The sequence below is a fragment of the Cucurbita maxima genome, unplaced genomic scaffold (genome assembly GCF_002738345.1).
Source record: "Cucurbita maxima cultivar Rimu unplaced genomic scaffold, Cmax_1.0 Cma_Scf00025, whole genome shotgun sequence".
Taxonomy (NCBI): domain Eukaryota; kingdom Viridiplantae; phylum Streptophyta; class Magnoliopsida; order Cucurbitales; family Cucurbitaceae; genus Cucurbita; species Cucurbita maxima.
In genome coordinates this window covers 2,774,716-2,793,045 of record NW_019272041.1, presented here as the reverse complement: position 1 = coordinate 2,793,045, position 18,330 = coordinate 2,774,716, and the positions used below count along the sequence as shown (strand labels likewise).

Here is an 18,330-nt window from a genome sequence, read left to right as displayed (position 1 = left end):
ACTAGAAGTGATAAACTAATAAACTTTCAAAGCCACTCTATTGGTTTTGATTCATTCACATAGGTTGAATCTATTGGTTTTGATTCATTCATAGGTCGAATGAGTTTATATATAGAAATGTGATAAATGAAAGAGAGCAAGGAGGAAGAAGATTGATATTTGGATGATTTAATAATAGAAAAGAGAAAGGGTTTTGAGAAGGGAGTAAAGTGAACAACTTTTAAGAAAAGAATAGAGAATGAAGGAAGGGAATTTTGGGGGAATGCATCAAATGTTCAATTCAAAGCCCTCACTCCAACACACATCTTTGATTCCCAAATGAATATCGGACACACTTCCCCATTCATTTTCTCTCTTTTCTCCATACCCTCCCTACCTTAAACCATTCCATCAAACACAGAAACATGAACATGAACATCTATTACTTTTACTATTTGTAGCTCCACAACTCAACTTGTTTTTGGTTATGCTGTCTCTCCAAAAATTGCTACTCAATGCGTGAATCCCACTTCCCCTTACCAAAACAGAATATCCCAATGCTTTGGTATACATAAAATATAAGATTTGTTGTATTGATTTTGATGTTAGTGCCATTACTATGAATATATATATATATAATACCTTAACAAAACTTGCATAAAAGAGAGAGAGGGAGAGAGAGAGAGAGAAAAGCACCATTTATCCTTTTTGTATTTGTAGAGAGAGAGAGAGAGAGAGAGAGAGAGAAAAAACAAAGCAAAGCAAAGCTGAGTTGCCTTTGATACTGCTGCATTCCTTGCTGCTAATTGTCAGCACATGCATTCCACTTTCCACTACAAAATCCCCTTTGGACCTCAAAATTTTACCTCACCTTCAAGAAAAGCATACCCTCTATTTCCCCCCTTATATTTTCTCTCCAAATCCCACCATGTCCATCTTCCATTTTTGACACCCAACACATAAAAATCCTTCCTTTCTTCTTGTTCTTTGTGTTCTTCCTTCCTTTCTTCTTGTTCCTTGTGTTCTTCCTTCCTTCCTTCCTTCCTTCCTTCCTTCCAAGTATGAGAACAAGTGGTTGCACAGTGCAACAAGCTCTAACTTCTGAGGCTTTGAGCGTTGTAAAGCAAGCAGTGATTTTAGCCAAACGGCGTGGGCATGCCCAAGTGACGCCTCTCCATGTGGCTAGCACCATGCTCACAGCCCCCACTGGCCTCCTCAGGACGGCATGTCTTCAATCCCATTCTCATCCTCTTCAGTGCAAAGCTTTAGAACTTTGTTTTAATGTCGCCTTAAACCGTCTTCCAGCTTCAAATTCCAGCCCCATGTTAGGCCCTCAATCTCAACAACACCCTTCAATTTCCAACGCCCTTGTTGCAGCTTTCAAACGAGCTCAAGCCCACCAACGCCGTGGCTCCATTGAAAACCAACAACAACCACTTCTCGCCGTCAAAATCGAGCTGGAACAGCTTATTATTTCCATTTTAGACGATCCTAGTGTTAGCCGTGTGATGAGGGAAGCTGGTTTCTCAAGCACACAAGTCAAGAGTAAAGTAGAACAAGTGGTGTCAATTGAGATGTGTAATTCATCTCAAACTTGTACTACCAAATCCTCCAAAGACAATAACAATACCAATAACAACAACAACAATCTTCTCGGCACAATCATCGGGAAATCGTCGACAGGCTCACCCGCCTCCGGTCGAGTGAGCGAGGACGACATCGCGGCGGTTATCAACGAATTAGCGGAGAAGAAGAAGAGGAGTGTGGTGGTGGTAGGGGAGTGTGTAGCAAACCTTGAAAGTGTGGTTGAGGCAGCGATTGGAAGGATAGAGAAAAGGGAAGTGCCGGAGTGTTTAAAGGAGGTAAAATTCATAAACCTTTCAATTTCATCTTTTAGGAATAGGTCAAGAGAAGATGTGGATCAAAAGGTTATGGAGCTCAATAGTTTGATAAGGAGCTGTTTAGGGAAAGGGGTTATTTTGTATATAGGAGATATGAAATGGAGTATAGATTACTCAAGCAATGAAACAAGGGCTTACAATTATTGTGGTGTGGAGCATATGATTATGGAGCTTGGGAAATTGGCGTATAGGAATTATGTGGGAGATAATGATGAGAAAGGAGTTGTTTGGATAATGGGGATTGCAACATTCCAAACATACATGAGATGCAAATCTGGATATCCATCTCTTCAAACTCTATTGGCCATTCATCCTCTTACAATTCCACCCGCCAGCTTAAGTTTGAGTCTCGTGGCTGACAGGTTAGAATCAATGGTTGAGTTGGTAAAGTGTTTTTTTTTTGTTTTTTGTTTTTTTTTATTTCTCTTCTTCCAAAGCTCTCATAAACTCCTTTACTTTGAATTCAAGGAAAAAAGGAACAAAAATGAAAAAGGAATATTAGAATAAAAAGAAAGGTGAAAAACAATAAAGTTTATCTTTTTTGGCACTTATTCCAAATTCCCATTAAAAAAAAAAAAGTAATCTTTGGATATGGGCCAAACCCCAAACAAGTTTTGATTGTTTTTTTTTTTTGTGTGTGTGTGTGTTGCAGTGACATTCAAAGACAGTCTCAGCTAAGTTGTTGTGCTGAGTGTTCAGGTAAGATGGAGACAGAAGCTAGAAGCTTACAAGGTTCCAATAACAGTGAGTCGACAACCTCTTCAGCTCCTCTTCCTGCATGGCTTCAACAATACAAAAATGAACAGAAAGCAATGGGAGAAAATGAACAGGTCTTTCTTTTATGTTATGTCTTTATGCACTTTGCTTCTTTAAACTCATAATTACACCAAATTTCAAAGAGAAAAAAAGAGGCCCACATGAATTACTCTAAATATGTTCATGACTGGAATTCCACTTTCTCCTCTTTAGTTTTGTTTTTAAAAAGAAACCCTACTTTTTAACCTACCAAAGTTTCATTTCCAATAATATGAGAAATTCTAACAAAAACCCTCTTGTAATTACATGGAATTATTCGTGTAATAAATGGAAATCATACGTGGAAAATGATTTTTCAATATTTCATGTTCTTAAAAGTATGTGTTTTTTTTTTTATATGACATTATCTCTTTGTTGTTTCTTATTTTGTAACAGAGCTGTGTCGCAGTCACGGACCTTTACACAAAGTGGAACTCAATTTGCAATTCAATCCACAACCATTCCAATAACAACAACATTATTTCTTCAGACAAAAGTTTATCATTCTCTTGTATTTTTCCAAATTCTTCTTCTTCGGCTTCTGGGTCTTCGTACGATCATCATCATTATAATAATCATAATAATAATCAGTTCAATTTCTTACAACATTCCCTTTTTGAGGGCAATGGAGAGGGAAAGAAACTGAATAATAATCAAGGTTCGACGCCATCACCGGCTTCGTCGGGAAGCGACGTCGTGATGGAGGGTGAATATGTGAGTAGGTTCAAGGAGTTGAACTCTGAGAATTTCAAGGGGCTTTGTAGTGCTTTGGAGAAGAAGGTACCATGGCAGAAGAATGTGGTGGGTGATATTGCTAGAGCTGTTCTTCAATGCAGGTCAGGGATGGGGAGGAGAAAAGGAAAGATGGAAGAAACTTGGTTGCTATTTCAAGGTAATTTAGAAACTTTTAACGTATGAATCTGATACATGTTAGGAATCACGACGTTCCACAATAATATGATATTAGTTTTTAAACGTATAAATCTGATACCATGTTAAGAATCACGACGTTCCACAATGATATGATATTAGTTTTTAAACGTATGAATTTGATACCATGTTAGGAATCACGAGGTTCCATAATGGTATGATATTGTCCAATTTGAATATAAGTTATCGTGGGTTTGCAGGGAATGACGTAGGAGCGAAAGAGAAGGTGGCAGCAGAATTAGGAAGAGTAATATTTGGATCAAATTTTGTGTCCATAACGTTGAGCAGCTTCTCCTCCACAAGGGCAGATTCAACGGAGGATTGCAGAAACAAAAGATCAAGAGATGAACAAAGTTGCAGCTACATAGAGAGGTTTGCAGAAGCAGTTACCATAAACCCTCATAGAGTGTTTTTGGTTGAAGATGTTGAGCAAGCGGATTACTGTTCCAAAGTGGGTTTTAAAAGGGCCATGGAAGGAGGAAGAATCACCAACTCCAATGGGCAGCAAGTTTGTTTAGCCGACGCCATTGTGATTCTTAGTTGTGAGAGCTTCAGTGCCAGGTCTAGAGCTTGCTCTCCTCCCATTAAAAATGGATCAAATAAAGAACAAAATGAAGAACAAAAACAGATGGATCAAGAAGGAGAACAAGAACAAGAAGAAGGTGGCCCTTGTTTGGCTTTGGATTTGAATATTTCAATTGATGATCATCATACACCTGCAGATCAATCGATTGATGATGTTGGCCTTCTCGATTCTGTTGATAGACGGATTATTTTTCAAATTCAGGAACTATGAGTACAAATATGTATAAAAAAAAAAAAAAAACCAAGAGTAAAAAGGTTTGGGGTAGGTTATTTCGTTTTTGTTAATTATATATATATATATATATATATTCTTAAGTTTTTAACCTTTCTTTCAATTACGATACGAAAATGGTAGAAAAACAAACCCACGATTAAAAAATAAATAGTTATCTAGTTTTGATCTTTATCTGAATTTGTAATTGATATCGATAATGAAATGGAATAAAATCCAAGTGGTAAAGCATGGGTGATATGTTTGTTCTAATCTTCATTTATGTATAAAGGGTGTTGGAAACCAATTTGGTGTTGGATTCTTTCTACTTCAATGGGTAAGATATGGTTTCTTTAGGAAACACAATTTGATGATGGAATATTTATTTTCTCTCTATTCATATTCTCTTATTTATATTTAAGAAATCCGTGTGGAAAACAATTTCACACAGATTACAAGAATCTATAATAATAATAATAATAATAAAAAAGTGTTGCAATTATTTCAATTTCAATGCTCTAATCTACCAACAATTTAAAATGAAAATTTGTGTTCGACCAAGTCAGACTCAGGAGTATGTATCCAACCTGTCATGTTATGTTTTTAAATAATATGTTCCAATCGTATTGTGTGAGTAATTGCATTACTAACTCCAACATAGGGTGACTTAATAAGTATTTCTTAAACGATTTTAAATAATGTCTCGATGATGTTATGTGTAAGAAATGTGTGTAATTGCACTTCACGTAAAGTGCTTGTACACGAATGACGGGGAATTCTAGAATGGTCATGAAAGTCAAGATAGGACAATAATATGCGTTGATTCTTCCATTTTCATCAAAATATGGATGTAGTGACACCTTTAATAGGGTTACATTCGGTTGGAACATTTTAATTCTAGGTTTGTATGGTCGAAGAACAACAACCAAAAAATATATATATATATATATATATATCTGACCTCCTTCATATCCACTTAAATAAAGACAGCTTCATGTGCTCAATCAATGGCGCTTCTTCCAAAAGAATCAAAAGCATTTCAAGCATCACCTGCAAGCCTCTGTCTGAATTTCTTTTCAGCATTAGAAAGTGTTTTATTCTTGTGCCCTTTTTGAACTCCAACCTCACTTTCATTCTTAAATTTTCCTCCTCTTAAAACCACCCATCCCATGATGGTTTATAATAACTAATTCTTAGGAACAAAACCTTGTTTATAAGGATATGAGACAAGTAATTGGCTCAATTTTGCAGAGCTTCAAATGCATTTCATGTCATCCATGACAACTAAAGCAAGAAAGGAAATGAAAAGAGACTACAACATTGAGATGGAATAATAATGAACGTGAAATCCGGAAGCTTTCCAATTATAATTATTGGTTGAAAGAAATTGGAGTAATGGATGCATCAATACAGCTATTACATGTACTTTAAGGAACTTAATTTGATTCTAAATACATTTGATGGACAAAAAGTAGACGTGGGTGTTAAAGAAAAAGATAAGACTTTTCAAGTCTCGTTTATAAAATTGTTGTAAATATGCTTGTGGTATGAAAAAGGTAAGTATTATAAGATACCCTATATGCTAAAATTTGGCCTTGTTTTCATAATATTACATCGACTCCATATAATTATGAATATCCAATTCAAGTGGACATAAAATATATGTAGATATGATTTGTAATAGAATATTAATTAAATGGGTTAATTAGGGTTAATGGGTTTGAATGGAAAGCTAATACAGAATTTGAATAATGAAAAAGTTGGAAATAATATTAAACATAAAAAGGGGAACGTTGGGAATGCACAAAGTGAAGAAGATTAAGGTATGATCCATAACGTAAGGGTTGTCCAAAGGGGAACCAACTTTTACGACTCTTACAATGGAAAACCAAAATCTTCCCTAACAATTAATATCAAAAGATAGCACTACTTTTCATGGTGTTCTTCAAAAAAATATTCACTTTTTATTTTTAATCTCATCTTTGGAAAGATGGGTTACAAAATTTAATCATAATTAAAATGAAAATTATGATTTTTTTTTTAAAATTTATGCGTAAAGAAAGACCACATAGATAAGCATCTCCCTTCTTTAAAGCTTTAAAAATGTTGCAATGACTTTAGAATCACAAAAAGATTATCATCTCTTTCAACTTTTAGAAAGAGAAAAAGAAGAGCCTAAAGAAGGGAATTTGTCGTTTGTGACTTTTGAAAAAGATTAGGGTTAGTCGAATAAATACAGTATGTAGAACACATTGGTGGGTCTCTCTCTTTCTGCTCTAACACCATCAGCATAATAAGGTACAAGCTCAAACATATCTACAAAACAAAGATTATAGATTCTTTTTGCCATCATATTTATGAACTAAACTGAAAGGGAATATCAAGTTTATGATTTTTCCTTTGACCTATAATTGCAAATGGGTTATAACCCTAAAATTTTAGAATCAAACATCTTCGAATTTTGAGTTTAAGTATTACAGTTTTGAGTTTATCTGGTTGGGTGATTAATGGGTTTTATTCGTTCTTGCCTCAAAAGAAGCAAAACAATTAAAGAACGAATAATTAAGAAAGAATTTAAGTAAAAGAGGGAAATGAAATAAAACCTAATTAATAGCAGAAAGTGGGATTCCTCTTTTGGATAAAGCAAAGCAAACACTGAGAGCTTCTCTTCTTTTGAGTGGGTGTGTGGGAAGTGTTAATTGTTGGCTCATAGGGACAATTAACTTTGATCAAAATGCGCACACCACCTTTTCATTCAACATTTTGGACGCTTCAGCTTTTCTCAAAAGCAGCATTGCCCAATGCTATATCTCGATGACCCATATAACACCCACACAAATGTGAGCATCAATGAGTCATGTGGGGTTTGTGGTTGAGATGTATTAAACAAGTGGTTAGACATGGCAACACATTTTGGTATGGAGAGGTTTAGAAGACTTCATTGGTTCTCGCTCTCAAAATCAATACAACATTACCTGAAAACAAGAATTTAGGTCACAGATCTAACAAAAATTATTTTCATTCAAAAATAGAAGAGGCTAGGCTACCATCGATTCTTAAGATATAAGCAAGAAAAAAGAACTTGTCATATTGGATTTTGTTCACAGTGAGATCTCACATCGATTGAAGAGAGGAACGAAACGTTCTTTATATGGGTGTGAAGATCTTTCCTAACAAACGTGCTTTAAAATCGTGAGGCTGATGGCGATACGTAATGGAGTAAAGCAGATAATATCTACTAACAGTGGGGTTGGATTATTACAAATGTTTCAGAGTCAGACATTGGGTGATATGCCAGCGAAGACGCTGGCCCTCCAATAGGTGGATTGTGAGATCCCATATCGTTTGGAGAGGGGAATGTTGGACGACGGGCCTCCAAGGGGGTTAGATTGTGAGATCCCACATAAATTGGAAAAGGAAACGAAACATTTCTTATAAAGGTGTGAGCGAGGACGGTAGACCCCCAAAGGAGTGGATTGTGAGATTCAGAAACTAGCTATCTAGATTTCATCCGAAAGTATATTTGATTTAGTGAACAAGGTATTCTATAGATATATATGATTTTCGATACGTTTATCTCACGTGTCCTCAACTTTTTACTCTTTATATTTAAAGATCCGATATAAAAACTATTAGATCATGAAGAAAGTAAGGGAAAATGATAAAATTCAATATCATCACAAACTCAAAAAGCTTTGAACTTTTAACTAAACACAACTAATTTCTTAATGGGAACTTAAAAAAACTATGTATATCTTACTGAGGCGTGTGCCTTTTGGGTAGGAAAGTAACAGAAGAAGGGTTTGTGTTTGATCCTTCACATTATGGAAGTAAAGAAAACTTAAGCAACAAGCTAAATTGTTTGAGATTAAAGATAAACCATTATGTTTCTTTCAGTTTGGAAACCTTTTAAAACCCACCATTAAATCCCAATGCATTTATATATACATAGCCAACTTTTTGGAACTCTAATCACTTTCTAAAGACATGGCCTTCATCTTCTCTTTAAATTTTGTCATGTTTTTCCTTTTTCCTTTTACCTTTTCCCCCTTTTCATTGATTTATTTGGAATTTGGCCTAACCTTTAGGCATATCGCCTATGTGCACAAGCCTATCTGTTCTAATACTTACAACTCCATTCTTGTCCGCTAATTTTTAAGTCGTATATATCAAGAAAGACACTCATCTTAATGAAAAGATCATAAAAGTACCTTAAAGCATCTCCCAAAGTTCTCTTCAACCAATTGTTTTGATCATGTTTAAAAGTTATGCACTCAAATTGATTCATTTTGTTCATCTTGTTTCATTTGATGTTTGGTTCAGTTATGGCAAGCATCTAATTTGGCCTCAAATGTAACACTTCAATTGTGATCCACAAGGTATTTTAGGTCGTGTTTAAAGGTAAAATATTGTGAATCTTTATCCCGCAATAATGTAGAGATAAGAAGTTGGGACCAATGTTTTCACATGGTAACTTTCTTTTCCTTCTTCATTGCACTATTGCATGAATCTTTACCTCAATAAATCCCTAATTAGTTGGAGTGGAAAACGAAACATTTCTTTATAAAGATATGGAAACCTCTGCCTAGTAGACGCATTTTAAAACTGAAACAGTGCAACCCCACCGCTAACGTTCCCCTCAAGATTTTTAAAACGTGTCAACTAGAGAGAAGTTTCTATACCCTTATAAAAAATGTTTTGTTCTGTTCCCCAATCAATATGGGATCTCACAAAAACTGTGAGACTGATAGCAATGTGCCGTGAGGACGCTAGTCCCCAAAGGGGGTGGATTGAGAGATCCCACATCGGTGCATTTTTTATAAGAGTGTAGAAACTTCTCCCTAATAAGTTAAAGGTAGTGCAATCTCTCACCAACTTTTTGTAGAGGTATATGGGAGAAACAATGTGCATATAGGTTTGGTTATCCAAGTTGCATTGTCCTAAGCATTTCTTAAAGAAAACAAAAGAAGAAAGAAAAGGATACAAAGATTTAGAAAGACGTAGATAATGAAAAAGCTGCAAAATTGGGAGACCCACCAAAGGAAGAATTGAGGGAAGTAAAATTTGTGTTGGGCATCTACAAAAGACAAAAGATTTAAACATGGAGACAAAGTTTGAACACAAATTGATCCCTTTTGCAGACTTTAAGAAAAAAAGAGGTAAAGGGGAAGTAACACCATGGTTGTTTTCCACACCGTCACTCTCTCCATTCCCTTTTAACGAATGTGTGTGGGTGAAGAAAGAGTGTCATAATATTATTCCTTCATCAAAGTAAGGGATCCAAAATCAATGAACAATTCCCTCAAGTTTCTTTCTTTTTTTCTTCTTCTTTTTACAATTTGAATTGTCACTCTCTTCATTCCCCTCAGGATCCAAGGAAAGAAACATCGATTGAGAAGGAGATTCTTTCATGTGGAGTTGCTGTTTCCACCATGGTAGATGCTTGGTCAAAAAAGAGAGAGAACCCAACCAACCTCATGTGAATAAATCAGACAGAAATGCTGTCTTTGAATGGATTTTTTAGAACATTGTGACAGCTTTTGATGTCTGTTAGGTCGTTATCTTCAACCATACACTTGTTTGAGACAAAATTTTGGACATACTTTGGAGTGCAAGTGGAGTTCATATGCATATAATTTAGAATTATAATCCGAATTGAATTCATGTTGGTTGAAATATTTGGAGCAGCCATGGATTAGGGTGGGGCTATGTAGGGTGACCTTGGTTTGGGCCATTTTCACTTTAATAATAGAACGTGTCCATTCATGTTTTTCATGTCTACCAAGTTTTCAAAACAGATGTGGCCCAACTAGCCTTTAATGTTCGGGAGCTTTGCTTGTTGAGTTTTTGACCTAACTCATAACTGTCTCTAATAATTAGGGTTTGTAAAAAGAAATTAATTATATATGTTGTGGCATTCAATTAAGACCACGTTTGAATGGAAACGATCTTCTTTAGTTAAACGTGTTTTACTTGAAACAATTTTATGTCAAGTAGACCTCTTAAAAATTTTCCGTGTGTTAGGTTTTTCCGTGTGTTAGGTGATACATGTGAATGAGAACAAAACATGCTGAAAAGATGCGAATGTGACATGTGCCTCATTACTTATAAACCCATGACCATTCCCCTTAATCGAGGCTCGACTCCTTTTGGAATCTTAGTCATTTTTGACTGCCTTCGTACTGTTAGACAAACACGACTCTCCACAATGGTATGATATTATCCACTTTGAGCATAAGCTCTCATGGCTTTGCTTTGGGCTTCCCATAAGGCCTCATACCAATGAAGAGTGTATTCTTAGATTATAAACCCATGACCATTCCCTAAATTAACCGATGTGGGACTTTCATCATCCAACAGTTACATCTTACGCACTCGGATCAACTAACATTTTCGGGTTACCAACTTATTGCAATTTGATAAATTGCTTCACTTAAAACACTTTAATTTATAAGCAATGTGTTTTAATTTATAAGCAATCTTGGTGGGATCAATACTTAAGATAGAATGCTTCTATTCTACTACTTGTTAAGAGTGTACACGTGAGTTTGGCTAAACTCTCTTCCAAGAAAAAATCACACGTCAGTCATAAAAAAATATGAAGAAAGCTGAGAGATTGGGGCATGGAGGCCATTTGTGGAAGAGCTGTTATTGGAAATCCACGCTTTAGCTTTTGTAGATTGACTCTGTTACACCTACATTCACACAAAAAGCTACCCACAATTCACCTAACTTCATTCTCTCCTCACACGCCAAAAACCATGCAAACGCAGGGAGACAAAGTGGTGGTTTCGAATACTGCAATCAATCCAGTGAAGAACACAAACTCAGAGATTATTTAAGAAGAAGACAATGGCCCCTAAGTAAATTTATTAACAAGATTAAATGGGTTTTATAAGCCTTTGAAAAGGATAAATATACCGTAACTGCTCATGCCACCACCGCTAGTAGATATTGTTCGTTTTAGCTCGTTATGTATTATCGTCAGCCTCGCAGTTTTAAATCCCGCGATAGGAAGAGGTTTTCATGCGAATGTTTTGTTTCCCTCTCGAATCCGGTGGGATCTCACACTCCACCCTTTAGAGGCTGAACAAGCTAGAGAGAAAGGTTTCGACACCCTTATAACGAATATTTCGTTTTCTTCTTCAAACACGTGTGAGATCTCACCATCCATCCCTTAGAGATCCAGTGTGCTTCCTTCTCACAAATGTCCTCGTGTACCTTTTTTCCAAAGTCTTACCCGTCCTTCTATAAAGTAAAATAGACTTGTTTCCGTAAAAGAAGCCCGTTGGGAGGCACCATCATTGATAACCCGCTCAACTACTTCAAAATTTGAACCACCCCACACTCTCCCAACTCCACGTCACCATTAATTCACAGAGTAAAACAAAAATTAAATCACCATTTCCATTTTCCCCTCAAAATCTCTCTTCCTCATCTTTTCTCTTCTTAACCCGTAATTCCCTTAAAAACATGGACGGCGGCCTGTACAAGATCGCCACCGCACTCATCTCCCTCTTCGCCATCACTTTCCTACTCCTCCTCGCCCAAATCCTCTTCTTTTTCTCTCGCACGCGCCACCACCCCACCCCCACCCAACCCAAACAAAATTGCATCTACCTTTTCTGCTGGAGGACCAAAACCAGGATCGAACCCACAGAAATCGCGTCCAAAGTCCACGATGATTCCGCGACGGCGGAGACGGCGGCGGTCGACCAAGAATTGGAGAAGTGGCGGGTACTGTGCGGACCGTCCAGAGCGCTTTTCACTATTGTTGAAGAGGAAGAAGAGAGAGAAGGAGTAGAATCTTGCGAGTGTGATCCTAAACCGGATTTCGATACGACGCCGTTTTATACGCCCTGCGGTTCTCCTCCCTTCTTCACGCCGTCGCCCACTCATGACGCCGCTGACTTCCCGGTCCAAAAAGATTCTCCCGACGGCGATCGAACGGCCTCGTTTTTGGCTATTGAGATTACCCACTGACCAGAATCTGCAACGTGCATTGGACGGTATCACTATTTCTTGTCATTATTGTTTGACACGTAGTATTACTACGTGTCAACTCTCGGTCGACGTGTCAGCCCACTAGGCTTGTATTTGCATGACCGTTTTTGCCACGTCAGTTACGTTTCGTATTAAATAGGAGGGGGCCCACATGACGAGACCCATAAGTTCAACGTCTCGTGTCGTCTTCTTTTGTCATTTTGTACGTTTTTTTCCTCTTGATCTTTTCTGGTATTAATTGTGATCTGGTGCGGGGAGGTGTAGGTGAACATTTTCTAAGGGAACCTTTTTCATATGCCAGCGTGGCGGTTAACAATCAAAACGACTATATTGTGGGCCCCTAATTATACTTCGACCCAAGCCTGCTCCATATTTGAAGTCAAGGAAAAAAGAAAAAGAATTATGGTTTATTCATAATTTATTTTCTATTTAAAATAGTTTATTGTTTTATTATTTTAGAATTTAAGGTTCTTCATGTTAATGTTATCTACATTCATATAATTTATTAGAGATATTGATTTACCTTATGGTAAATATTAATATATATTGTTATGGTAATTAATTATACATTAGTCTAAAATTTTATTTGATATATCTTATCCATAACAGCAAAATGGCTGGTTTGAATCTATTTTATATAACTATTTATTTAAAAGATGGTTATTAGTCAAATTCTTTAAATAAAAAAAAAACATTTTTTGAAGTCTTTTTTTTTATCTCTAATCTATGTCATCATACAATATATTAAAAGTTTAATTTTTTGAAGTCTTTTTTTATTATTCCATGTATTAAATAATTTAATTCTTTTAAGTTTTATTTTTTGTTTTTAATTTCTCCCTGTATACAACAAACGGTTTAATTAGTCGTTCATTTATAATCGATGTTATCTGAAGACCAAGATGATGACTATTATTTGCATCAATTTAGATTATAAATTTTAAATTTTATTAAATTGTATTTTAAGTTTAAATAAATACTGTAATTTTTATTCTTAATTCAAATACGGTAATTTAATTAGTAATTTTAACAAAAAAAAATTCTTCCTAAACTAATTAATTTTAGTAAAAATAAAATTTTCACAACGAATGAACTAATACTTTTAAATTTATTATTTTATGTTAGATAGGTTAGATATGAAGATATTAATATTATTTTAATGCGCACAAGACATCCTACAAATTTTCATTTGAATTATATAAAAATAAAAAACCGTTTGAACATATCTTATTTGGCATTATTGCAATAAATTATTTAAACGCCATTATAGCATTTAATCAAATGTGGGACTATGAGATAAACTCCTAGATTAAAAAAAGTAACGTCTAAATTTTATAATTAGGACTATAAGTAAAAATATAAAAAATTTGATTAAATATTTTAATGTTAATATTTCAGACATGAAATCTACAAAAACTTTTAAGATATTATTTCAATTAATAATAAATTCATGGTCACTCTAGACTTATTTGTTTTTTTATTTTAATATATTTCATCGATTATTATACAACATATAAGTAAAAAATAATAATAATTGAATTATTAATGTCACTAGGTCGTTATTATAACTCAATTACTACATTAGAAACCATCTTTAGTCATTTTTTTAATTATCTTCATAATAATTATGAAATATTCACAAAAGATTATCTATGTCCAATTTGAGGAGTTATTCAAAAAAACTACTACAATATCACGAGTTTTTAATAACTCTTAATATATATTAAAAAAAAAAAAATCATCATACTCTTGGTAATTATTGGTACAAATTTAAGTGGTTAAAAACGACAGTTTTTACTTCGTACGTTCAAAACTCTACTTTTTCTAAAACTTGAGACAGTAAATCAATAAGCGACATGGCAGCCGATAATCTGGAAGCGTAGAAACGTTCTTCCACGAGAAATCAAGGGAAGATTAAGCCCACAATGCACCTTGGGCTTGAGTTTGATCTTAATGAGATCGATATTCACCCTTATCTGAAGACGAAGCTCCAATTTAAGGGTGAAGATCTCAACAAGCTTCTCGAGACCAAACACAGCCAGCTGCTCAGCGTTGAGGTTCATCAATTGCTGACCATCAAACTTCAATTTCAGCAGCTTCGACCCATCTTGGCCTTGGTAGAAAGGTGACATCGACGCGTTACTAAACTTTATGTCTTGATACAACAAGGTCACTTCGATGCGGTCGAAAAAAACTCCGAAGGCACGATTAGGGTTTTTGACTTTCATGTTCACGGTCAGGTCGAACAGGAGTTGGTTGTCGTCCGTGAAGTTGAATTGGGTCAGGTCGGCGCCGATCACATGGAATTTGATCTTGTTAGCCATGGTGATGAGCCAGACGATTAACAACGAAAGAAGAACTAAAACTAAGATGATAATCAAGAAAATGATCATGCATTTCTTTGTTCTTGACATGGTTGAGAGATTAATGTTTTGGAGTTCATGGTCACCTTGGAGGGTTTTGTACAAAGATTTTTGTTTTTGTTGACCAAATCATATATTATTAGACATTAGCTGTTGATTTAATTAAATCATTTTGTATGTTATAAAACTAGGAATTTTTGTATTCTAATATCAAGTGGCATTTTGAATAATTAACTATGTTGTGAGTCAATGTTTAATTATAGATGTTAATTTGAATATTTTCGATGACATTCCCATGTTATGATACTACGCTCTTTGTATTACGAAATTTATAGAGATGACAACCCGTAGTTTATATGCACAAGCCAGCTATGACACGTCGTATCATAAACGTTTCATTTTTTTTTTTTTTTTGTATTATGCATGACAAATAAATTATTCAATAAGACTACCATAACATCAGGAATGGGGACATTTATATTTCTTTCTTATCCCTGGGAGAGAGTTGGAACAAAGATTCTTATTTGGTTGCGAAGTAATAGATAATTAGCAGTTTGTTAGATAATGAAACGATTTCATGTTGTAAAACTATGGATTTTTGTAGGTCATATTACACGGTTGACATATGATTTATATAACAAGTTAAGTTCACCGCTAATAGATATTGTTTACTTTAGCTTGTTAATTTTCACACGTCTAAATGCTTCGTTCTCCTCTCAATTGATATGGAATCTCACAATCCACCCACCCCTTGGGGCCTAGCATCCTCGCTACACAGCCCATTATTTGACTCTGATACTATTCGTAATTTGACCCAAGCCTACCGCTAATAGATATTGTCCGCTTAGGCTCATTACTTATCGTTATCAGCCTCACAGTTTTAAAACGTGTCTACTAGGGAAAAGTTTCTACACTTTTATAAGTAATGATTCGTTCTTCTCTCCAACTATGATGGGATCTTACAATCCACTCCCTTGGAGGCCACCATTCTCACTAGTACACTACTTGGAGTCGGGCTCTAATACCATTTGTAACTAGAACCAAACTCACCGCTAACAAATATTGTTCGATTTGACGCGTTACATATCGTCGTCAGCCTCACAAATGTAAAAAACGTATATTATGGAAAGTTTTCAACACATTTATAAAAAATGTTTTTTTCTTTCCAAACGGGTTCCTTGGGAGAAAATTTTATAATCATGCACCATAAGATTTTTTAGAAAATATTTAATATTATTTGTTATAAGTACCGTTTGAATATTGAATTTTAAAATTGAGATAATAACATTTTTTATCACTCTCCTTTATGTTATTGTCGTGATTAATCCGACGGAAGAAGGTGACCATACTAATTTATTTTCACACAATATAATATAACCAATTGACAAAATTAAATACAATCAAACATTAAAATAATACCAACAAAAATACAATGAATTTATGAATCCAACAAAAGACCAACAACCAAATTACCAATAATCAATATCACAGCCAGTGGACTGAAACAACGACGGAGCTGAGCTTCCATCGGAACTCAACGTAACTTTTACCTCACAATTCACCTTCGGCTTAAATTTCCCGATCCTTACGGCGCCCAACTTCAACCTGATACGGAGATTAAGCTCGACGTCGATATCGTAAACGCCAGCGAGTTTCTCGGAGCTGAACTGTGCCAGCCCCTGGCCGGAAAGGAGGAGGAGCTGCTGGCCAGAGAATTCCGGGCTGAGGACGGCGGTGGTCTTGTGGCCTTGGTAGAACGGCGGCAGCCACTTGGTCTGCAGCCGTTGGTCTTTGTAAACAGCGGCAGCTTCGATGGTGTCGTAGTACACTCCGATTCGGCTGTTGGGGTTTCTGACGGTGATGTTGAGAGCCAAGTTGAAATGAAGCTGATTATCGGTGAGGTTGAATTGGGTGAGTTTAGCGTCGGTGACGTGGAATTTGACTTTGTTGGGACGGAATATGAGCCATAAGATCAATACGGCGAGACCAATAACGATGATGATGGTGACGAGGACCTTGAGAAAGGTGGTGAAGCTGCCGCAGCCGGAGCCACAGTGGTTGTGGTGGTGGCCTGGGCGGTGGTAGGTGACGGCGTTAGAGGGGGTTTGTTGCTTGCCGGACATTTTTGTAGAGAGAGGAAATTGAATTACAGAGAAGAGGAGAGAGGATTGGTTGAAATGAGAGAAAAGATGGGATTTTTATAAGACAGAGAAAGTGGGAAGTTGCCAAATTGGCGTTTAGCGGGGAAAACATTGTTTGGAGTTCGTGGGAATTAATTTCCATTGGCCTTCGACAATGGAAAGAGGACAAAGATTTTGTTTTTTCTTATGGTTGCTGACCCAGTAATTTAAGAATTTAGTCCATATACGATCAGATGTTTAATCAATAATTAACTGTTTACTCAAATTCAATGGGTAAAGGAATAGATTGAAGGAGAGGGTAGAGGAAAGTCTTCAAGTTTAGGGAATTCAATGTGTTGGTTTATCTGGTTCCTGTGTCTGGTTCCTGTGTTTGGTCCCATGGCTAATTCACAATGTGTTGGTTTATCTGGTTCCTGTGTTTGGTCCCATGGTTCCTGTGTTCTCTATAGGTATGAAACCTTTTGGGAAACCAAAAGCAAACACGAGAGATTATGATCAAAGTGGACAATATCATATCAGCCTTAAGATTCGTGATTTTCCAAGAGCTTATGATCAAACTTTGAACATAAATTCTCGTGACTTTATTTTTTGTTTCCCCAAAAAGTCATACCACTGAAGATTGTGTTTTTTACCTATAAACTCATGGTCGATCAACCCTTTAATTAAGGGATGTGAGACTCCTGTCCTAACAATCCTCCACTTTGAACAAAGTACACTATATAGAGCCTCCCCTAAGCCTCATATGGAGCCTTGGAATAGTCTCCCCTTACTCGAGGCTCGACTTCTTCTTTAAAGCCCTCAAACAAAGTAGATCCTTTTTTTCGACACATGAGTCAGTTTTGACTACACCTTCGAGACTCACAATTTTTTTGTTCTGCATTTAAGAATTCTATTGACATAACTAAGTTAAGGGTATGACTATGATACTATGTTGGGAACCACTACTCTTTATAATTGTATGATATTATCCACTTCGAGTATATACCGATGGAGATAGTGTTCCTTACTCATAAACTAATAATCAACCTTTTAATTAGCCGACATGTGACTCCTTTCCCAACAATCCTCAACATCAAGTAGTATACCCATCTTAGATCATGATAGATTTGGACTTCAAATCTGGCAAACCCTCATTTTTAGCTAAAGGCAAGGGAATTAAGTCAAATTAGAGCAACGATGAGGCCAAGAGCCATGGCAATGAAAGGAAGATTTTTGTTTCATTAATCATTAGGCCATTTCTTCGGTTTTAGTAAACACGTATATATAATTCATGTTCGTCACTCCACATTTATTCGATAAAAAAGATTAAATTACAAATAAAAAATAATAATAGCAATAACAAATAAGAACAAAAACACCAAGGAATCAGAATTTGAAATCGCAAGCCGTGGCAGCATGAATCCTCATTACACCAGGCCGCCGAG

At 35.8% G+C, this 18,330-nt stretch overlaps 4 protein-coding genes across 5 annotated transcripts; 2 read left to right on the top strand and 2 right to left on the bottom strand.

The window, feature by feature from the left end:
* The first annotated feature begins 672 nt into the window (after positions 1-672).
* LOC111498571 (protein SMAX1-LIKE 3-like) lies at positions 673-4,501 on the top strand. 2 transcript variants are annotated; one of them, XM_023149862.1, is made up of 5 exons: positions 673-981; positions 1,020-2,242; positions 2,533-2,710; positions 3,072-3,567; positions 3,806-4,501. In XM_023149862.1, the coding sequence occupies exons 2-5, from the start codon at positions 1,041-1,043 to the stop codon at positions 4,399-4,401; spliced, it is 2,472 nt and encodes an 823-aa protein (XP_023005630.1). In that variant the 5' UTR covers positions 673-981; positions 1,020-1,040; the 3' UTR covers positions 4,402-4,501. The 2 variants fall into 2 exon arrangements, with proteins under 2 accessions (XP_023005630.1, XP_023005631.1); XM_023149863.1 differs by having other exon boundaries at positions 673-985; positions 1,036-2,242.
* Positions 4,502-11,874: 7,373 nt separating this feature from the next.
* On the top strand, positions 11,875-12,384 carry LOC111498829. Its single transcript, XM_023150201.1, has one exon. The coding sequence runs from the start codon at positions 11,875-11,877 to the stop codon at positions 12,382-12,384; it is 510 nt and encodes a 169-aa protein (XP_023005969.1).
* A 1,855-nt stretch (positions 12,385-14,239) lies between these two features.
* LOC111498716 (NDR1/HIN1-like protein 3) lies at positions 14,240-14,818 on the bottom strand. The gene has a single exon (XM_023150062.1). The coding sequence runs from the start codon at positions 14,814-14,816 to the stop codon at positions 14,247-14,249; it is 570 nt and encodes a 189-aa protein (XP_023005830.1). The 5' UTR covers positions 14,817-14,818; the 3' UTR covers positions 14,240-14,246.
* A 1,279-nt stretch (positions 14,819-16,097) lies between these two features.
* On the bottom strand, positions 16,098-16,989 carry LOC111498665 (NDR1/HIN1-like protein 10). Its single transcript, XM_023149994.1, has one exon. The coding sequence runs from the start codon at positions 16,886-16,888 to the stop codon at positions 16,235-16,237; it is 654 nt and encodes a 217-aa protein (XP_023005762.1). The 5' UTR covers positions 16,889-16,989; the 3' UTR covers positions 16,098-16,234.
* Positions 16,990-18,330: the final 1,341 nt, after the last annotated feature.

What these genes read in the sequence shown, in the direction of transcription:
- LOC111498571 (XM_023149862.1), top strand. Translation starts at nt 1,041, where the DNA reads ATGAGAACAAGTGGTTGCACAGTGCAACAAGCTCTAACTTCTGAGGCT. An exon ending in CAATGGGAGAAAATGAACAG is followed by an intron (nt 2,711 to 3,071) that starts GTCTTTCTTTTA and finishes ATTTTGTAACAG; the next exon opens with AGCTGTGTCGCAGTCACGGA. An exon ending in AACTTGGTTGCTATTTCAAG is followed by an intron (nt 3,568 to 3,805) that starts GTAATTTAGAAA and finishes GTGGGTTTGCAG; the next exon opens with GGAATGACGTAGGAGCGAAA.
- LOC111498829 (XM_023150201.1), top strand. Translation starts at nt 11,875, where the DNA reads ATGGACGGCGGCCTGTACAAGATCGCCACCGCACTCATCTCCCTCTTC.
- LOC111498716 (XM_023150062.1), bottom strand. Translation starts at nt 14,816, where the DNA reads ATGTCAAGAACAAAGAAATGCATGATCATTTTCTTGATTATCATCTTA.
- LOC111498665 (XM_023149994.1), bottom strand. Translation starts at nt 16,888, where the DNA reads ATGTCCGGCAAGCAACAAACCCCCTCTAACGCCGTCACCTACCACCGC.